This window comes from Labrus bergylta, chromosome 18, assembly GCF_963930695.1.
Source record: "Labrus bergylta chromosome 18, fLabBer1.1, whole genome shotgun sequence".
Classification (NCBI taxonomy): Eukaryota; Metazoa; Chordata; class Actinopteri; order Labriformes; family Labridae; genus Labrus; species Labrus bergylta.
The window spans coordinates 25,632,133-25,652,848 of NC_089212.1; the positions used below are offsets into that span (position 1 = coordinate 25,632,133).

General features: G+C 45.4%; 1 protein-coding gene across 8 annotated transcripts in view; it reads right to left on the minus strand.

Annotated features, from left to right (window-relative positions):
- dctn1b (dynactin 1b) overlaps window positions 1–20,716 on the minus strand; it is a 38,967-nt gene that overhangs the window by 4,253 nt on the left and 13,998 nt on the right. For 3 of the 8 annotated variants that reach the window (XM_065966399.1, XM_020658254.3, XM_065966397.1), the window contains exons 6-26: window positions 17,040–17,057; window positions 15,313–15,333; window positions 14,695–14,871; window positions 11,974–12,171; window positions 10,802–11,006; window positions 10,535–10,613; window positions 10,037–10,196; window positions 9,796–9,900; window positions 9,383–9,574; window positions 9,179–9,295; window positions 7,636–7,788; window positions 7,370–7,530; window positions 6,884–7,052; window positions 6,115–6,183; window positions 3,089–3,301; window positions 2,709–2,870; window positions 2,233–2,364; window positions 2,016–2,144; window positions 1,644–1,786; window positions 1,390–1,556; window positions 23–150 (exon numbers count right to left, since the gene is read on the minus strand). In XM_065966399.1, the coding sequence (XP_065822471.1) occupies window positions 23–150; window positions 1,390–1,556; window positions 1,644–1,786; window positions 2,016–2,144; window positions 2,233–2,364; window positions 2,709–2,870; window positions 3,089–3,301; window positions 6,115–6,183; window positions 6,884–7,052; window positions 7,370–7,530; window positions 7,636–7,788; window positions 9,179–9,295; window positions 9,383–9,574; window positions 9,796–9,900; window positions 10,037–10,196; window positions 10,535–10,613; window positions 10,802–11,006; window positions 11,974–12,171; window positions 14,695–14,871; window positions 15,313–15,333; window positions 17,040–17,057 (2,898 nt within the window). Of the gene's footprint in view, window positions 1–22; window positions 151–847; window positions 1,256–1,389; window positions 1,557–1,643; window positions 1,787–2,015; window positions 2,145–2,232; window positions 2,365–2,708; window positions 2,871–3,088; window positions 3,302–6,114; window positions 6,184–6,883; window positions 7,053–7,369; window positions 7,531–7,635; window positions 7,789–9,178; window positions 9,296–9,382; window positions 9,575–9,795; window positions 9,901–10,036; window positions 10,197–10,534; window positions 10,614–10,801; window positions 11,007–11,973; window positions 12,172–14,694; window positions 14,872–15,312; window positions 15,334–15,517; window positions 15,541–17,039; window positions 17,058–20,716 lie in introns of those variants that run through there. The other 5 variants (XM_065966398.1, XM_065966400.1, XM_065966402.1 and 2 more) reach the window with 4 other exon arrangements.

Here is a 20,716-nt window from a genome sequence, read left to right on the forward strand (position 1 = left end):
TCGTGTGTTTAGATGTGGATACCTTCAGTCGGTTGTTGTCGTTCTTCAGGTGTTTGATGCAGAGTCTCTGAGCTTCGATCTGCTGAGTCAGCAGAGGAGAGTCGATCACCTGGACGCCCGAGCCGGAACCGACGCCAGAGATCATGTTCGCTGCAGGAGAGACATCAGGTAACACGTTATAAAAACACCATTTAAACAACAGCTTTCTCCTAAATATTCCATCTTCAGGTCCCAACTATAAAACATCTTGTGTTCATACGTCACTGTAATTTTGGAAAATAACTGTAACACATGCATAAAACTTTACTAAGATAAATCTTTTTATTCCACTGCAATCAGTGTTGAGCTTATCAAACATGTTGCATCGTCTTAAAGAAGTGTCTCCATCTTATACAGCGTCTTCATGACAACTTATGTCAACATGTCAAGAAAAAACTGGCCTGTGACATGCGATCTTTAAAAAGATTGAGGATAAATGTGGATTCATATCATGCAGTGAGGAGACACACCTTCATGACCTTTTAATGTATCAGGGTTTCTGCAGGACTCACTGAGATGAATGAAAGGTATCTTACTATCTGATCATTAAGGAAACATGCTATGTTGAAGTGCTGGCTTCTCTGACAACAATGCAGCAGCCAGTATGTCCTCCTTCTAACTTTAGATTCTGCTCCTGAATGCTCTGGATTTGTTTGGACCAGAGAAGGTAGGCGCTTTTAAGACACCCCCCCCCCCCCCCCCCACACGGCCGTTTTGGACACCCCTCGGTTTGTCAGATATGAGAGCAGTTATCAGGTCAACAGGTGTTGCAGTGATGGAAGCGGTCAAGAGAAGTGGTTCAGATAGAAGTGATTGTACCCGACCTAAAAAGCCTCTGCATGTTTCTAATAAGCTCCACGAGCAGAAACGTGCTCAAACTAGGATCAATATTGGAGATGCTTTTGAAAAATGGAGAGAGGTTAGAACACAGAAAGGTTTACAGACCCATGCAGAGCTGGATAAACACTGAAGCTTCAGAGTCCACCACATGGTGACCTGTGTGAGCATGGACTTTAGAGGGGGGGGGGACAGCTCTCTACAATGTTTAGAATTTCGACTGCAGTACCCATTTTAAACACTAGGTGTCAGAGTTACATACTGCTGCTTTAACATGCATGAAGAATGTAACTGCTGTCACACCATGCACAGTTAAAATTAAAAATGAAAGTTAGCATGCAGGATCAACGATGTGTCAGGTAGATACCTTTTTGTTCCTCTGCAGAAGTGAAAGATTAAATAGAAAGAGTGTAAAGATAAAGCAGGGATCAAAGGGTTAAAGAGATGAATAAAACAGCATCAGGTCATCATGACACGTTTGAGAGAGTCTGCAGCTCCTGTAGTTCCTCTCACCTCCTGATATTCCCGTGACGATGGAGGCGATTCCCGACGGGCCGGTTCCTCTCAGCCCGTCGACGGTCATCTTGGAGGAGCTGTTGATTCTCTGCTTCAGCTCCGCCTTCTCCGCCTCCAGCTGGTCGATGTCGGCCTGCAGAGCGTCCATCGTCTCCTCGAACTCCCTGCAGAGAGGAGGAACATCACACAGCTGTTAGACGTCTGTTATGTGACCTAACGTCTCTGAACCTGCAGCCGGACGGCGTTCTTACTTCTCTTTCTTCTTCAGCAGCGTCTGCGCCTCGTCCAGTCGGGTCTGAATCTTTTCAACGCGCTCGTCTGCGTCTTTGGACGAACTGTCCAGCTTCTTCTCCAGCAGGCTGAGACGGACGTTCGCCTCGCTCAGCTCCTCCCCCTGAAAACATGCAAACCAAGGATGCAGTCAACAAACTTCAGTCATGCTTCGTTGGTGATTTGTCTTCATATTTTGAGACTTTATCCTGTGATCTATGAAATATACAAAAACAGATTTAACCAAAAATGTGAAATGATTGAGTGTAAAATGTGTTAACATTTCTCATTTGTGGTTCCTCTTCTAACAAGATCTGAAGTTCCAGTTTCAGCAGGTAGGAGAGTTCACTCACCTTGATCTTCAGAGACTTCTTCAGCTCTTTGATGACCGTCTCTCTGTCCTCCAGCTTCAAACCGAGACCCTCTGCGTCGGTGATCTCAGCCCGGAGGGCCGCAGACCGCACGTCCACAGGAGGAGGATTCTGAAGGAGAGAATGTAAACACATGCATTTATCTAATCCAAAACCTGCACCAGAAGAAGATCATTTGAACACTTTTGATTTGTGTTACCTTGCTTTGAGGCTTCTCAGAGTCGTATTCTCCCTCCTGCATGGCGGTGGCCATCTTGTTCATGGTTGCTATGACCATGCCACAGGACTGACGCAGATACTCGTACGGGTTGGCTCCCTGCGATCCGTAAATCTGAGAACGACAGTGAGATCGTTTAACCATGTTAGAAAAACTACGATTACCATACATAGAGTTTCTTATGGCTGCAGGACGCTTTCTTTTTAATTTCTAAATTTTGGTCAGAGCTTCTTCTTTGTTTGATTTCACTGAATATTTGTCATGTTTGCATGAATATTTTCATATCAGGAGTCAGGATGTGTCACTGTTATCCCGGGGCCTTGAGTTTCTTTTTTGATTGTTGTTTTCTGTTTTCATAAATAAATCTTTATCTTGTATTTCTTCACATTTTCAGTCGGTTTCTTTTCCCATCTTGTACTCCTGTGTGAGTCTCATCACTTTAAATGTATTGGATTTACCTGCTCTCCGGCCTTGAACGCCACATCCTCCAGTTTGACGGCCGCCAGCCCCTCCTGCTCGCCGAGCGGCGACATCATCTGAGCTCCGGCTGCTGCCACCTCCTGCAGCACGGCAACCACCCAGGTCAGGTGTTTCCTGCAGTCTGAGAGCGTGTCTGACACCTGCAGGCAAACATCGGTATTAAAAACAGAACAAACTAAAGCTCAAATCTTAAACGGTCGACAGTAAACACCCTGATGGTAGAGGCTGTGGAGTAAAGTGACCATCAGTGTCAAAAGGCAGGGTTTGTCATTTTTTAAAAACTAGTATTCCCTCTGTGCTCCGTCTACACCCACCCTCTCCCCTCTGTTCTCCCTTTTTTGTCCGTTGCCGTGGTTACCTGCAGTCCGAAGTTGAGCGCAGCAGGGATCCCCGGCGCGTCCGTTCCCGGCATCCTGCGCCTGATCTTCTTGCAGAACTGTCGGATGTCGCTGCAGGACGTCTCCAGGTCCTTCAGCAGCACGGCGAGGTCCGCCTTCTCCTGACCGGTGTGCAGGAACGCCCGCAGACGACCCACCTCCACCGCCATGCAGTCCAAGGCACTCTGGGTAAACTGTAGACAAAACACGACAGATGAACTTTGTCAAGCAGCTAGATCTGCAGACACAATGTTCACTAGCAAAGGGAGCGCTGGGAAAAAGAGGAAGCATGTTTACGACTATTTACGATGTTTACGACAGAAGCCATGGATGAACAAGGAGGTGCGTCTCCTGCTGAAGGCCCGCAACACCGCCTACAGATCAGATGATGCAATGGCCTACAGCGTATCCAGGGCAAACCTGAGGAGGGGCATCATCAAGGCCAAGCACTGCTACAAGCTGAAGGTAGAGGAACACTTCTCCAACTCCGACCCCAGACGCATGTGGCAGGGCATCCAGGCCATCAGTGACTATAAACCCAGAAACTCCACCCCGATAACCACAGATGTCTCCTTCCTGAACGAGCTAAATCACTTTTATGCTCGTTTCGATAGAGACAACAGAGAGACACAGACCACGACCAGACTTCCTGCAGACAACCAGCCCCTCTCACTCACCTCTACAGACGTCCACGCTGCACTGAGCCGGATCAACGCTCGAAAGGCTGCTGGTCCAGACGGCACCCCCGGGCGTGTGCTTAGAGCATGTGCGGAGCAGCTCACTGGGGTTTTCACGGACATCTTCAACCTGTCCCTCGCCCAAGCAGCTGTGCCAGCATGCTTCAAAGCCACCTCCATTGTCCCAGTGCCGAAACACTCCAGCCCGACAGGCCTGAACGACTACCGCCCTGTGGCACTCACACCCATCATAATGAAGTGCTTTGAGCGACTGGTCCTAGCACACCTGAAAAACTGCCTCCCACCCACACTGGACCCATTCCAGTTTGCCTACCGCAGCAATAGGAGTACAGAGGATGCAGTCTCCACTGCGCTGCACTCTGTGCTCACTCATCTGGACAATAACAACACATACGCACGAATGCTGTTTGTTGATTTTAGCTCAGCATTCAACTCTGTCATCCCCTCCAAGTTAAACACTAAACTCGGAGACCTGGGCTTCAACACCTCCCTCCGTCACTGGATAATGGACTTTCTGACCAACAGACCCCAGTATGTTAGGTCAGGACACACCTGCTCCACCACCATCACACTCAACACAGGCGTACCACAGGGCTGTGTGCTGAGTCCATTCCTCTACTCCCTCTTCACCCACGACTGCAGACCTGTACATGGATCCAACACCATCATCAAGTTTGCGGACGATACAGCGGTGATTGGCCTCATCAGCAACAACGATGACACGGCCTACAGGGGGGAGGTACAGCATCTGGCCGCCTGGTGTGCTGACAACAACCTGCTCCTCAACACCAGCAAGACGAAGGAGATCATCGTGGACTTCAGGAGAGAAAGAGGAAGCACGCACAACCCCATTCACATCAACGGGATGGCTGTTGAACGTGTCTCCAGCTTCAAGTTCCTGGGAACCCACATCACAGAGGACCTCTCCTGGTCCACTAACACCTCCAGTCTGGTTAAGAAGGCTCATCAACGCCTCTTTTTCCTGAGGACACTGAAGAGACACCACCTGTCTTCAGCTGTACTGATGAACTTCTACCGCTGTGTGATCGAGAGCATCCTGACCAGCAGTGTCTCAGTCTGGTACGGAAACTGCTCTGTCGCAGACCGTAAGGCGCTACAGCGGGTGGTAAAAACCGCCCAGCGCATCACAAGGTGTCCACTTCCGGCCATTGAGGATGTCCAAAGAACACGCTGTCTGCGGCGAGCTCACGGCATTCTTAAAGACTCCTCCCACCCTGCCCACAGACTGTTTACCCTCCTGCCCTCCGGCAGGCGCTTCAGAAGCCTCCGGACCAGAACCAACAGACTGAGAAACAGCTTTTTCCCCAGAGCTGTTTCTCTACTGAACTCTACCCCCCGAACTCTGAACTCTGTCTCTCTCTCTCTCTCCCTCTCTCTCTCCGCACCCTGCTGACCTCCCTTTCCCCTCCATATCACCTCACTCCCCGAACTCTGTATTCTGTCTCTCTCTCTCCCTGTATTCGAACTCTGTATTCTGTCTCTCTCTCTCTCTCTCCCTCTCTCTCTCCGCACCCTGCTGACCCCCCTTTCCCCTCCATATCACCTCACACCCATCATCCCCCCACCTCTCCTCCTGGTCACACACACACATCTCTCATCCATCTGTATTATTGTATTATAGTACGTTCATATTCTGTAAATTATCTGTAAACTGTATAACATGCTCACTGCATCTTAATCTGTAAATTATTAGTATAGCATGCTCACTGCATCTTATTCTGTATATTATTAGTATAGCATGCTCACTGCATCTTAATCTGTACATTATTAGTATAGCATGCTCACTGCATCTTAATCTGTATATTATTAGTATAGATGCTCACTGCATCTTAATCTGTATATTATAATCCTAAGAACACACTTATTTTGTAGCATTACTTATTTATAGCATTTATTTATTTTTATTGCATCCCATTAAGCCAGCCATCCAGATATACCTCATAATTCACTTTTTTTTGGCTACATCTGTAAATTTTGCAATTACTGTACATAGCACAGAATTACTGTACATAGCACAGAATTACTGTACATAGCACAGACTCTTGCACTCAATTACTGTACATAGCACAGACTCTTGCACTTTCTGCTTATTTGCACTTCTGGTGAGATGCCAAACCTCATTTCGTTACTCTATACCTGTATATGTGTAATGACAATAAAGTTGAATCTCATCTCATCTCATCTCATTATTGAACCAGGGAGAAAAGAGACTTCTTCTTCCTTCTTAAAGTGATGCATCGGGGACATCATGAGACTTCTCACAGCCTGTTAAAGATGTTGGTACTCACTCGGATGTGATCGGCCAGCTGCATGGTGCAGTCCTCAGTCTGATCTGCCAGGTGGATGCTGTACAGGTGCTGAGAAAAGAAGGACAGGAAGGAGGAGTCAGAGTTCAGCGTTCTGGTTGTGTCAGCAGCTCATGTTTTTAATATGAGCTGAATATAAAGTCTTAAAGAGAGGCGCTGTAATGTACGACTGTTCAATTCAGTGTTGTAAATGTGCACACATGGATCACATGCAACCTTAAACGATCGATGCAAAGTTCCTCAATGTATTTAAGTTTTAAATCACAACTTTTATTTTTTATTTTTTATATTCAGGTCTAATTACAGATTTTTTTTCCCTCAACTGTTTATAGGTTCTTGCTTTAAATGTCATATATTTTTATCCCTGCACGGGTTATGTACATTTCTTGTATAAGTCTATTTTTAATTGCACAGTTTAAGTTTGATTCATCTAGAGGCTTTAAATCTTTTTTCAGGTTCATATATATGTATGTGAGGGGGGGGCGTCGGTTTTGTGGTTAATTTGTAACAAATGTTTCATGTCATGTCTTTGTAACCTGCTACTGGATGCTTTGAATTTCCCTCGGGATCAATAAAGTATCTATCTATTGAAATTCTAACTCCTCCACCTCTATGGCTTACATGACACTCCGTCCTCCGCAAGGTCAAAGTGACAAACCGACCAATAACCATAAATCTGCACAACAAACGACGACTGATGTTTGAGTGAGATGGTCTGATGGAGTACTGAGTGAGTGTCTCTCTCTCCTACCTGATAGTATTTGATGGCCTTGGTGAGCGGCTCCACGTTGACCGTCTCGTCCAGCTGGTCTTTGTGCAGCAGGTCGATGAGGAAATCCAGAGATCGCTCGTGGACGCTCATCTCCGGGTAGAGAGTACCGATCTTCTTGTAGACGTCCACGCTGCACTGAGTCAGAGCTCTGACACACACACACACACACACACACACACACACACACACACACACACACACACACACACACACACACACACACACACACACACACACACACACACACACACACACACACACACACACACACACACACACACACACACACACACACACACACACACACAAACTACTTAATACTAAATGCAAAACTGCATCACAAAACTTGAAAACAAAAACACGACATGGAACGCAAAAAAAAAAGGATAACACACAAAAATGTTGTGGAACGCACAAATCTGAACAAATGCAACCTTTCAGTCCTGACTCCTGTTACAGACTTACTGTTCGTATTTATGCAGCGTGGCCTGCAGCAGACAGAGCGAGTAAACCAAACCGCCTGCAAAGCTCAGCTGCTCGCCGGCCGCTCCCTTCATCCCGGCTCGCTCCACACAGCTCTCGTTCAGGTCGAACTTCTCCTGAGCCTGTTTGCTGATCAGCTCCGCCTGCACACAAAACAAGACAGCTTAGTAAGTCTCATCTTTATTCTTTTTTTCCCATGGTGCATCTGTTGGTAGGAGGAGATGTGGTTAAAATTCGGCGGTGTCGACCTTGCAGATGAGTCTGGGGATGAGCAGCAGCACCAGGATGCAGTCGTGGTCGCCGCCGTGACGGAGGAACGACTCGGGCATGAAGGAGGTCAGAAGAGAGACGTGTCTGTTGGCCTGACCGACCTCCATCTTCCTCAGCTCCATCTCGATCGCCTGGATGTAAAAAACATGACGGTAAAATAGAATCTATAGATTTAACAATCCCTAACCCTTTTTATACTGTTAATGTTATGTCTGTATGTTTGTCTTTTGTGTGTGTGTGTGTGTGTGTGTGTGTGTGTGTGTGTGTGTGTGTGTGTGTGTGTGTGTGTGTGTGTGTGTGTGTGTGTGTGTATTACTGTGTTACTAAATGAAAATGCACTTAATTCGACTTGCTTTTGTGATGTCGTCTTCTTAAAGTCTTTTCTTTCTGGTTTTACTATTTTTATCTTCTTTTACTTCTTATTGTTCTTTTATTTATGCTCTTATCTTAACTCCTCTTGTGTTTTAATTCGGTAATTTCTTATCTTACTTACTTTGTCTATTTATGTTTTATATTTTTATTCAGTTTTTTGATAACTGATTCACTTGTTTCTATTTCTCTTCCTGCTCTTACCTTCTTATTGCTGTTCTCTTTTGATTTACTTTGAGCTCTTCTAGTTTCTTAAATCTTTTTAAATCTTTGGTTCCTCTTGGTCTCAGCTCGTGTTGTTGGGTTCTTATGATGGTTCTAGTGATGGTTCTTGTGATGGTTCTAGTGATGGTTCTAGTGATGGTTCTTGTGATGGTTCTTATGATGGTTCTAGTGATGGTTCTAGTGATGGTTCTTGTGATGGTTCTTATGATGGTTCTTATGATGGTTCTTGTGATGGTTCTTATGATGGTTCTTATGATGGTTCTTATGATGGTTCTAGTGATGGTTCTAGTGATGGTTCTTGTGATGGTTCTTGTGATGGTTCTAGTGATGGTTCTAGTGATGGTTCTTGTGATGGTTCTAGTGATGGTTCTTATGATGGTTCTTGTGATGGTTCTTGTGATGGTTCTTGTGATGGTTCTAGTGATGGTTCTTATGATGGTTCTTGTGATGGTCGGGTTCTATATGTCTGTTGGGTATCGTGCACTTTGGGTTCTTTTCTGTTGGAATGTTTTTTTTCATTCTGATTATTTTTCATTTGTTTGTTCTTGTTGTTGTTTATGTTCTTCTGTGTTTGGTCTAGTTTACTTTATTCTTGTTTTTGTCTTTTGTTTGTCAAAACACTTTGTTAACCTGTGTTTTTAAAAGGTGCTATATAAAAATTATTATTATTATTATTATTATTATTATTATTATTAATAAAAAATATTGGTTCAAAAAAACAATAAACAGTGAAAAACTCTGAAAGTTTGAAGACATTCACAGAAAAACAAATCATGGGTTTAAATCTATCTGAGTGCAATTTTCTGGCTTCAACTTTACAACCTTCAGCCCGAGTTCGAGGTGAGAAAAGGACGTTCAGGCTGATAAACTCTCTCACTTCTCAGAGTGTTCTCTCTCATTATTTAAAGAGCCGTTCTCGTCTCTGACCTTGGCGTACGCCTTCGTCTCTGCAAACTTAATCTTGAAATCAAACATCTCTGCGACCGGCTGCTGCTGCAGCTCCGCCGACGCCTCCTGCTGGCTGGTCAGCTCTCTGTTCACCTCCTGCAGCAGACACACAAATCGGGATCAGATCGATCAGGAGGGGGTTGGACTCCTGAATCAGAAATGGGAGAGTTTGAGTGTGTGTACCTGCAGGTGAGCTGTGAGCTCGCGGTACTTCTGGATGGTCTGCTGGTAATCGGCCACCGTCTCCTGAGCGGCTTCGACGCGTTTCTCTGACTCTCTGACTTTAGCCCCGCCCAGGTCCAACATCTCCCTCAGCTCCAGCTCCGTCTCTCTGGCGTTCTCCTGCAGCTCGTCGTTCATCTCGTTGATCGCTTCCTGACGGGTAAAAAAACAAACAGACAAACAATCAGTGATCTGATGTTCTTCTGGTTTTATCTCACTTGTCTCATGTCGAGAGATAAACGACCTCGACTCGAGTCACTTCAATCTCCTCTGACGTCGAGTTTATGAAAACACAGAAAGTGCGCAAGTCTAATCTCATATCCAGAAGTCTGTTTGTTTGTTTGTTTGTTTGTTTGTTTGTTTGTTTGTCTCACCAGGTCGGTGACCGTCTCTCTCAGCTCCCGGACTTTCTCCTCCAGGTCCAGATTCCTCTCCGTCAGAGTCTCCACCATCTCCTCCGCCCCCAAAGCCGCATCCACCTGAAACAACCCACATCATCATCATCATCATCATCCTCATCCTCATCATCATCACCATCATCCTCATCATCACCATCATCACCATCATCATCATCATCATCAGAGTAACTCCATCATGAGGTGAAAAGACTCTGACCTGTTCTTTCAGCTCGTCGATCGTCTTCTCGGCTGCCGACATCTCCTCCTGCAGTTTCTCCTTCTGGCTCCTCAGAGCGTCCAGCTCCACGTTCTTCTTCTCCATCTGTTTCTGCAGCTTCACGTGTTCCTGCTTCTCTGATGACGACAGGTCACGCATCCTGAGAAGAAAAAAAAAAGAGACCGAATTAAAAATCTGGATGAGAGCTTTGTTGGATTCCTCTTCCGTCCGTTTTAACCTCTGAACCTCGAATTAGAATGTGGCTCATTTCAAATCCAGGTGATACTTCCTGTACAGAACATTTTGTTTTTAATGACAGGAGGAAAAGAGCTTTTTTTAAATCCGGGATGACATAATCAAAATTAAATTATGTAAAAAACCGATGTGTAACCGATGAAATTGTGGACTGTACCTTTAAGACATACTGTGTTGCTAGGTTACTCAGGGAGTGACATCACTAGTCTAACTGCTGGCTCTCCTGAAGGGGTGAAGACCTACCTGACCAGCGCCTCCTTCAGTCGGCCGTTCTGCTCCTCCAGCTGTTTGACGTGATAACTGGACGCCGCGCCGTCCGACCCTGTGAGCGACACACAAACACAACTTCAACTCAACGACCCGCAGACGATAAAACAAACTTCATTATGTTTCCTGCAGGGGTTGAATGGCAAAAGAAATGGCGTTTCCTCTCAGCTGGCTCTGAACTCTGAGAGCGCCACTTTGTAAAGACGTGAAGAGAAACTTAACAGGATGAAAAGTAAGCCGCACCTTTCTCCTCGATCTCGTGCTTCAGGATCTCCAGGTCCATGGTGAGCTCGTCCACTTTCTCCTTGTGCGAGTCGACCTCCAGCTGCAGAGACTCCGCCCTCTCCTCGGCCATCTCCTTATCCAGCGTGGCCATCTCGATGGCGTCCGCCGTGTCCGACATCTCCTCCATGTAGCGCTCCTTAGCCTCCTGCGCTTCTTTTGCCTCCTGAACAACATGAAGTTAAACTTTATGTTTAAGTTTGTTCAGTCTCTTAAACCTGTTCACACATTTATCAAGCGCCCAACAAACATTCTCACAACGCACACACACTTCTCATGAGATGACCTCGACCCGCTGCCAGTTACACAGTGCAGTAAACAGGTGATCGGGCCGTGCTGTGGTCATGGGAGAGATGCCGCCCTCCTTTTTGAGAGCTTGAAAAAGACATAAAATCGACTTTTGACGTCACTACGTTAAAGTCTTTCTATGTGATTATTCACACTTAAATGTAGAAATCAAGTATCTCCTCTGAAAATAACTCTGTGAGTCATGACTGTCTACAATGGGTGTAACACCCGAGTCCCACTGTCTGTGATGTTTTCAGAGTTTTCAGAGTCCTATCTTCACTTTGTTTACATCGTCGGGACGGCCGGCTGACTCCTCCCCTCGTGTATAAAAGTTGTTTAATTGAGGGACTAGAGAAAAGAAGAATAACATACTGTACTCACTGCTTAACTGTGTTTCTAGATCACGCTCATTTCAGGTAAATTTACATGCAGTGTGAAGATACCAGCATAATAAAGATCGCTAGCATTAGCATGCTAACACAACAATGCAGCGCGAGTTGTTTTGGTTTCATGCTGGTGCTCAAGGGCGACATCTGCTGGATCAAAACATCACATATAAAGCCTTTAAGGTGGAAAAGTTCAGTATTGTTGCTTTGATAGGCTTCAGGCTGTATCAACGATCGCAGGTACTAAAAAATGGAACAAGAATCTAAACTGTCGCTGCGGTCGGTTCTTAATAAATTAGAGAATCTTAGAAATATGAATCTGAGACTTTCTGTTGCTTTGTGCTGTTGAATTGAAGTCATGCCAAACCCTGACCCCCCAAACCAAGTCACACCCCTCTTCACCAAACCATCCATCCATAGACACAATCATGAAGTTATGTCATGTCGTCTGCTTCTTACCCTCTTGGCCTCTTTGAGTTGTTTCTGCAGCTCGGCCTGCTGCTCCTGCATCTTGCTCTTCCACTCCTGCAGCTGCTCCAGCTGGATCTTGTGTTTCTCCAGCTCCTTCAGCTTGGCCTTGTCCTCCGTCCGCTTCATCTTCAGCGTCTCCAGCTTCTCCTCCAGGTCCTTCAGCTGACCACGCAGCGCCTCCTCCTCCTGGGGAGAAAAAACAACAACAACAACATTGAAGTTTGTAGTTTTTATTTCATTATTGTGTCATACACACGTTTATATGCCCGGTCTGCACGGGCTCACACGACACCATGAGATCAAACATTCCAGGATCAGAGTGCAGAGGAGATCTATTCATTGTTATGAAACAAACAAAAGCAAGACAGACCCTCATTAAACAGAATATCTAAACCGAGTCCTAAAATGTCTCTGATTTTGAATCGACAGACTTCATGACCAGAGGGAGACTATCAGATCTTAACTGTGCGACTGACGATCTTTGGCTTTGGGATAAAAAAACATGTTAAAGATAACTCAGACATAACATTCTGTTTGATCTGTACATACTGTATGTCCTTAGTTTGACTTGGTCAGAACATTTTCAAACTATTTCTCTTCATCTTTCATGGAGCACATTACAGCACAGATTATTCCTGTAAATATATTCATCATGTCCTCCTCCTCTAAAAATGAATAAAGCTCATTCGCCCATGGAGACTTTATTCTCTCCTCTGCCATTTTGATTAGTTGATTCCATAATCGGATCATTTCACGTTTTCATAGCTCCGCCCCCTGGTACCCAGCCCAGCTCCCCCTGACCTGCTGGAATCAGAGCAAATCTATGAACCTCCAGAAGCCTTGTAACATCTGAGGACAAGAGGAGAGATTTGATATGTTTCTAAAATATTCTGATGAAAGATACTTTGAATAAACACATTAATTCAAGTCTTCAGATGTTCCTTCTCAAATGATTTTCTTCAGTGAATCTTAAAAGTGAAGCGTCAGGTGTTCGGTTTCCTCTCTAAGGTGACAGAACTGTTTTTATGCTTTTATTTCACTTTCCATGCAGCGAATCAACCTGTAGAGAGCAGGGAGTCACACACACACACACACACACACACACACACACACACACACACACACACACACACACACACACACACACACACACACACACACACACACACACACACACACACACACACACACACACACACACACACACACACACACACACACACACACACACACACACACACACACACACACACACACACACACACACACACACACACACCACAGCAGGAGATGGTAATTCAATCCTGCAGACACTTTCTGTGAGTTGAGACGGCGCCGCCTCACACACCAATTAAAGAGCAAGCTTCACACTCCTGACAGCTTGTTATCGTGTTAGTGTGAGAAAAACAACACTCCGGTTTCAAGCGCTGAAAAAAAAAAGCGTCACATCACATCACACCGCTTTACTGCACCTGTGTCTCCACAGTGACGTCATCCTGAGGGGGTAAAACACGGATCAGGTTTATGAAGTCCAACAGAACTTTTACAAAATGTTAAAGTCTCAAACATTAAACCACTTTATGGGGATTAATTCACCACATGCTGCAGATTGAATCACTTTATGACTTTGTCTCATTTCTGAGAAGCAGCTGATTCTCTTTTTTCTTCTTCTGCAGCAGACGAGGTGAAGTGGTTAAAGTCAGGGTTGGTAATTATCCAAAAACTAGCATGATTTTGAAAGGAGCATTCCCTCAGTGCTGTGTCTGCACCCCCCTCCCCTCTGTGCTCCCTCATAAGCCACGCCCCCTTCACTTACATGCATGAGCGCCGTCCCTCCAGAAGTGTCTCATTCAGCGGTCAGTAAACTCACAGTTTAAACTCCTAAAGTCATCGGTTACGAGCTTTAAGTGTGAGCTAGAGCGTCAAGAGGTAGAGAGCGAGCGGGGAGACAGGGAGGCGTGTGATTGGTTCATCAGATTGGTACCTCGTGGCAGACATTGGTTGAAGTTTTTACAGACTTACAAACTCATACAGATGACGGATTTTCTTTGTTTCTTTGTTAATTTTTCTCTATGTCGCTATCGGCATCAAAAGTTCCACATCGGTCGTGCCGTAATTAAAATGTTATGAAAACAAAGATGGATTATTTTAAGAAAAAATGGTGCTCATTATGAGTACCAAACATGTATTTCATGGACTCAGGTTTCTCAGTGTGTAGTGAAAAACATGTGAAGGCCTCTGGCTCATTCCAGATTATTATTTTTATAGCTCTCTGACGACACAAACACAAAGTGACAGCTGTGTAGAGAAACGTGTATATTTATAGGAGCTATAGCGCAGAAGATGTCACCTCTCGTTTAACTCGGCTAAAGCACAGAGTCCTAAAACGTCTCTGATTGGTCCGCAGGTCAGACGCTAAAGTTTCACTAAAGTCATCTTCAGTCCAACTAAATCCTTCTACCAGACACAAAACTCAGGTTCTTAAGTGAGTTATGAAATAGCAGCTGTTAGTTTGTTTCCTGTGAGATCAAACATGTTGGACCCGCTCACTAAACTCGATATCACTGAGTACAAACACAAAATGGTCTTTAAGCTGCACGCTCAGCAGTAAGAACTGGTGATACTGTGATTGATTCAGACGTGCAGAGTTGAAAAGAGAGTAAGACGAGTTTCACCCCGACCAGGAAGAAACCAGTTTGAGGTTCTGACCTTGCTGGGGCCAGGAGCTGGAAGGTTTCCTGGCGAGTGGAGGGTGGGGATGACGGGAGCCGCCAGAGGAGTCTGTGCCGGCGTGCTGGGCTCGCTGCTGCTCATCTCCCCGGCAGAGGCCGAGGCCGAGCCCGACGCGGCGCCCTTTCCAGCCGTGCCCGCAGTCCGGCTGGGCTGCTGTGGGAAAACCGAACGGAAACAAATGATGAGAAAAAAACACTCAAATATACCAGAGTCTTAAAAATGATTCAAACTGATGTGCAACTTAGAAACTAAAGCAGTAACTTCCCCCCCGCTACGGCGGCGAAGGAAACCAAGACGTGGTGGAGACGGGACGACGATTTGTGTTTTAAACATCAACAAAAAGACGTGAAAATGGAAGAACAGAAATAAAATATGTTCATCTAAGCAAAAGAATAAAGATGCTTTCAACCCAAAGGTGATCCCTCTGATGACTGTGAATCATGTCCGGTGATGTAATGTCACACACGTGTTGTCAACGCTCACACACGCACGCACGCACGCACGCACGCACGCACGCACGCACGCACGCACGCACGCACACACACACACACACAGAAATGTGAAGCCCCGGAAGACTTTGAGGAGCGGGCTCACCTTGGGCCTTCTGGCCGTGGTCTGAGGAGGAGGAACAAAGGTCAAAGGAGAGGAGAGGAGGAGAGGAGGGAAGGAAACAAACATCCAGGGTTAGTGAGATTCAAGGCATATTAAACAGATCACAGACAAAAGGGTCAAAAGAGAAGATGATGTAACAACAATAAAAACTTAGGAAGGTTTATTTCTCTGCTCTGAAAAGTCGCACCATGTCTCCTCGTCACATCCCGACACATCGGCTTGTTTTCTCTCCTGTCCTCTCTGATCTCTGGGGCCTCATCTCATCTCACCCATGTGATCATAAAAACCCTCCGACACTGTGGCTGGTACGGCCGCTGTGACCTAAATGACTGCATTGTGTCTCCGGGGACAGAAAGGAGCCCAGTTCTGTTGTACCGCTCTGTCACGCTGCAGACAGCGCCGGGGTAATAGCTTGTTATCGGGTCGTGTTGCGTGTTTCGGACGTGCAGCACAGCTGGATGGAGGAGCGAGCTGGGAAACATCCTCACTTTGTGTACAGCTGATTACTTCTGCAAATCTGGATGCTTTTAACTGAACTGCTTTAGAGAAGTTGCATAAAGAAAGAAAGATAAAAAAAACATCCTGACAAAATGGGGAGATTATCTAAACTACAGTTTTATAAATTTACTTAAAAGAGATAAAACTGCAGAAAGATGTTTTTCTCTGGTTTTTAAATTTACAAGTAACTACAGTTGTAGAAAAAAAACTGAATTAGTTGTTTGTTTCAAACTTGATTTTCTGAGAAAGTAGCCGTGTAATCAAAGATCATTTGTATGTGATAGCTCTGCTTCGTAGTGGTCGTGCCTTACCATTCTGTACCAAACACAACCACATCGTATCATATTGTCTCATTAATGGTATCACAGAAATTGAGGGATTTATTGGCCGATAAAATATAAATACATATAGAAAAACGAGGACATTTAGGTAGTAACCTAAAGAAAGTCATGACAGAAACTAAAAGGATTTTATGTTTTTTTCTCACAGTTTTTAAATATTTAAATAAATAAAATCAGGTCTGTGCAGTCGACCTGAAGTCCTCCACTTCTCGTTCACTTAACCTCTTCTTATCCATTATTCTCTCTCTCTCTCTCTCTCTCTCTCTCTCTCTTTGCTTCTGCTCCAGCTCGGCCGTCCCTCTGCCTGGTTATCGTTCCTTTATTGGATTAGAGCCGGACCATTCAGCAGAAATTAGCTTTGAGCTAACAGCTGTACCACAATCAGAGCTGACAGCCGTCCTAAGCCACAGTGTCGTGCCGTCGCTAGCAGGACAAGCTGTACTATAACTACACTGTTTGTTCCACATGCTAACCTAAGAGTGCAATCATCTGATTCTCCCCTGATGGATGAAACACTGACCTCATAAAAAAAACGTTCAGCATGATGAGGCTAAATTAAAAGATGACAGAGGAGCTTCTGCACAAACATGTAAAGGAAAGAAATAATTCTGCAGGAGAGACAGTGTGAGTTGGCAAAAAAAATACAATACTGAAGGGAAATAAACTCCAAAAAGATCAAATGAGCTGCAGGATCTCTTCTACTTCCACGCTAGGAATATCAATTATCACAGGAGAGACTAAAAATAGGGCAATTCCCACGATAAGTGAAATGAGGAAACTTCCAAGCAGCTCAAAAAACAACAACAAAAGCATGGAGACAACAGCAAGAAAATCCCCAACAGGTAAAGACAATCGTACGGAGTTCTGTACCTTCCGGGGTGCAGGAGTCTGTCTCATCATATTTGCAAGAGAAGAAGACACACACAACACAGTCACAGAGGAACACACACACACACACACACACAGAGGAAGGAGATAAAAGAGGGCAGAGATGCTCGATCCACAGACGCCGGCTTCAGCAGGACAAACAGTCAAACAAGCAGCTGCTCAGGCCGGGAAGCCGCAGTGGTGCAAATGGCCGCAGCGATATTTTTCTCCCAGGCTCTCCCCCCCCCCCCCTCTCCGTCCCTCCCCGCCTCTGCCGGTCCCTTCCTCCTGCTGTCGTCCTCCTTTTTGTCCTCCTTCTCAGCTCCTCTCATAATCCATTTTCCCGGAGCCCCTCGATCAGCACCTCCCTTTCCGTTCTGCTCGACTACGACTCTGACATGCTGCCGCTGCGAGCCTTCGACGTGCAACTGCTCAGAGGAGACGCCTCGCCTCCCTTAACCTTCGTCTCCTCCCTCCCGGTCCCCCCCCCTTTTCTCCCCCTCTGCTTATTGTGATTCCTCAGCCCAGCCAATGCCCTGCGCCTGCATTACATCACTGTGCACCCTCCTCCCTCCATGCCGCCCACCCACTCATCAGCACATCCGACAGACAGACAGGGAGGAGGGGCAGGAGGGTTGGGTGAGACTGTGGTGTGGCGTTGATGCAAGCCTCTCCTGTCTCCTAGCAACACTCACAGAGACGTCCTATGGGCTCATTAAGACGAGACAATAACGACGAGGAAACCTGCACCTGATCTGCATCACAAATTACAGATATTGTTTGACATAGACAAAAGTGTCTGCTAAATCAAATTGTAAACACAATTTTAACCTTGTATTAACGTGGCCAGCTGGTTAGTTTAAAGGTCACATATCCTCCTCTTCTTCAGGTTGTTCCTAAAAACATGTGTGTGAAGTTTCTTGTTCTAAATCCACTCTGATCCTGTACTTGATCATGTCTATAAACCCCTCTATGTCCTATTGTTTACGGTGAGAAGGCAGACTCAGAGGGCAGAGCAAACACCTAGCTGTGGGAGTGTCACCCACCTGGGGGAGGGGCTACTGCCCTTTGTGATGTCATGAAGGGAAAATCTCCAAACGGCCTGTTTGAGCACACATTTTCTGGAGACGTGGAGCAGGCAGAAGACGGAGAGGATGGACTTTTCTCATCATTGGGGGGTTTGTAGACAGACTAGAGACACATGTTAGAGTTAGAGGAACATGGAGAAGAGGATTTTAAAGAATATGTGACCTTTAATACTGACCCAATTAAGGATTCAAATGTTCCACATAAGCAGCAGACATCTCTTTTCTCACAATTATGATAATCTATAACATATGCATCAAAAATAACCTGCAATCAGGCTAATGTTGATACAAAGTTTATGGAAAAAATCACTTAACGTCTACTTATATCTACAGTCTCATTCTGCCCTTTCCTTAAAGTCTTATTTCCTTTTGCTGGTTTATCGTTCTAATAAAGGAGAACACGAGGAGGAACAATCCTTGCAAAGTTAAAATAACCTTCAACTGGAATTAAGACTCAAAAACTGCAGCTTTAGATGTAAATTCTTCTTAAAAGAAGAAGTCTTTCTTTGTGAAAAGTGATTTAATAGGTCAAAAACTCCCGAAACAGCCCAGAGCCTTTTGAGAAGCAATCGTAGTATCTTCCTCAGCTGCACTAATCTTTGTCTCTGCACCAACAGCTAGCAGGAGGAGAGAGGGATGTAAGAGGATTAATTCAACGAGGATACACTGTGATTAGCTGCAAGCTTTAAACCTGAAATACTTCCACATTGTGGGCACGAGAGCTGGCAGAGGTGCTTTAAGCTAAACTGTGGAGGCTGCGGTAAATAAACGTGTTCTGTCACCGTCAACAAGGGGGGATGGTTGTAAGGATTTGATGGAAGAAAATAGTTTATCATGAGAGAGAGAGAAGCAGAATTTCAGACTACAGGCGGCTCAAAGGAAATCTGTTTAAGAGTATCCATTACAGAGCAGCCGAGGGAAATCTGTCCTTTTAAAATATTAAACTCACTTCCTCACCGCACACAAACCCTAAGTGCTGCTGCATCTCAGAGGACGTGCAAAGCCAAAGAGATGTGAGAGAGAGAGAGAGAGGATGAGAAGGGTGGAGGTGGATCAAGTTCCTGCTCCCCACAGCACACAGGCATCGGGGGGGGGGGGGGGGGGGGGGGGTTTGCTGTCTCTGCAGCCTCCAAGCCGGACAAAGAGCAGATAAAATTACTGTCCAGGAAGCGTAAACACAGCAGAACACAACACGGCTACCTTGTTCTGCAATGTCACCGTTATGCCTCATGCCTCGTCATCCAATGGAAGTACATCTCCAAAGACAAAACTCAGAGTATCTTATTATTATTACCTCTTAAAGGTTTAAAATGACACATGCTCAATATATCCTACGTAAATATATTTTTATCACCTTAAAGAGAAGAGAGTGAAGTCAAACTCCCTCTGGGTTTGTTGTTCTGAGCTCTGTGTTCACACTGACGGGACAGCCCAGGAGGCCTCGCCCCGGCAGCAGAAGCCTCTGGAGTAGACGGAGCTCCCCCAACCTTCAGCGAGGTGATCAGGTGATACGACCACCTAACGTCCCCGACGCCCACCCACGGCCTGCTCCGACCTCCGACCTCAGCGGCGAGGAAGGCGAGGAATACAGAGGAGAAATCCTTCCTGCATCTAACCCCGTCTCCTGCTATCCCATTTTTCTTTTGCATCATAACAAAGACTTAGGTCTTCTTCCTGCTCTTTAGTAAAGCGTCTCCAGAAAACATTTACAGATAATGATTGATTGATTCAGTTAGAATTTGAACACCGTCCTCTCCAACCGTTAGCCCCGGCTCCACGTGTTAAAACAGAGATCGACACACCACTGTATGTCGCGCACTGCGGCGTAGCTAGTGACGTAGATTTATTTATTTTTGGGGCTTTTTATGCCTTTAATAGAGGACAGTGGATAGTTGGAAATAAGGGAGAGAGAGAGAGTGGGGAACGACATGCGGGAAATGAGCCACAGGCCGGCCTCGAACCTGGGTCGCCCGCTTCGAGGACCAAAGCCTCCGTACATGAGGCGCGCACCAATCACTGCGCCACCAGCAACTCGTAGCTAGTGTTGTAGTGGTTGAAATTGGTGATTATCTTAAGACCACTTTTTGAAGGTCTCCATCTCGTCTCAGAATCAAACGCATTTCTGGTTTGATGGTTGATGGAGGCGGGAAAGGTCTTGCTTTTTTATTTTTATTTTTTGTTTGTTTTTGATTTGTTTTGTTTGTTTTTCCTTTGTTTTGTTTCTTTTCTTTGTTTTTCCTTTGTTTTACTGTGTTTAGTTTTGTCCTGGCTTTATGGAGAGGTGAAGTGTACCTCTTGTGTTTTTGTTTGTCTATTGGGTGTTACTATAATAAAAAAATTAAAATTAAAATTAAAAAAGAATGGAAAGCATTTCTCCTCGGCCTTGTCTCGGTCTCTGACTGGGCGGACTCCAGATTTTAAATCAAGACCACCACTGATCGCCTATTTTTCAACGTCTTTACTGAGATCAGAAGGAAAACGCCTCTTTCTAAAAGAAGGAATAACTCCATTTTATTTGTAGTTTCATTTTTATCCCCCGGGTAAGGCTGCAACCTTCCCGGTCTTCCTTCCTTTAACATTTTCCAAGGAGAG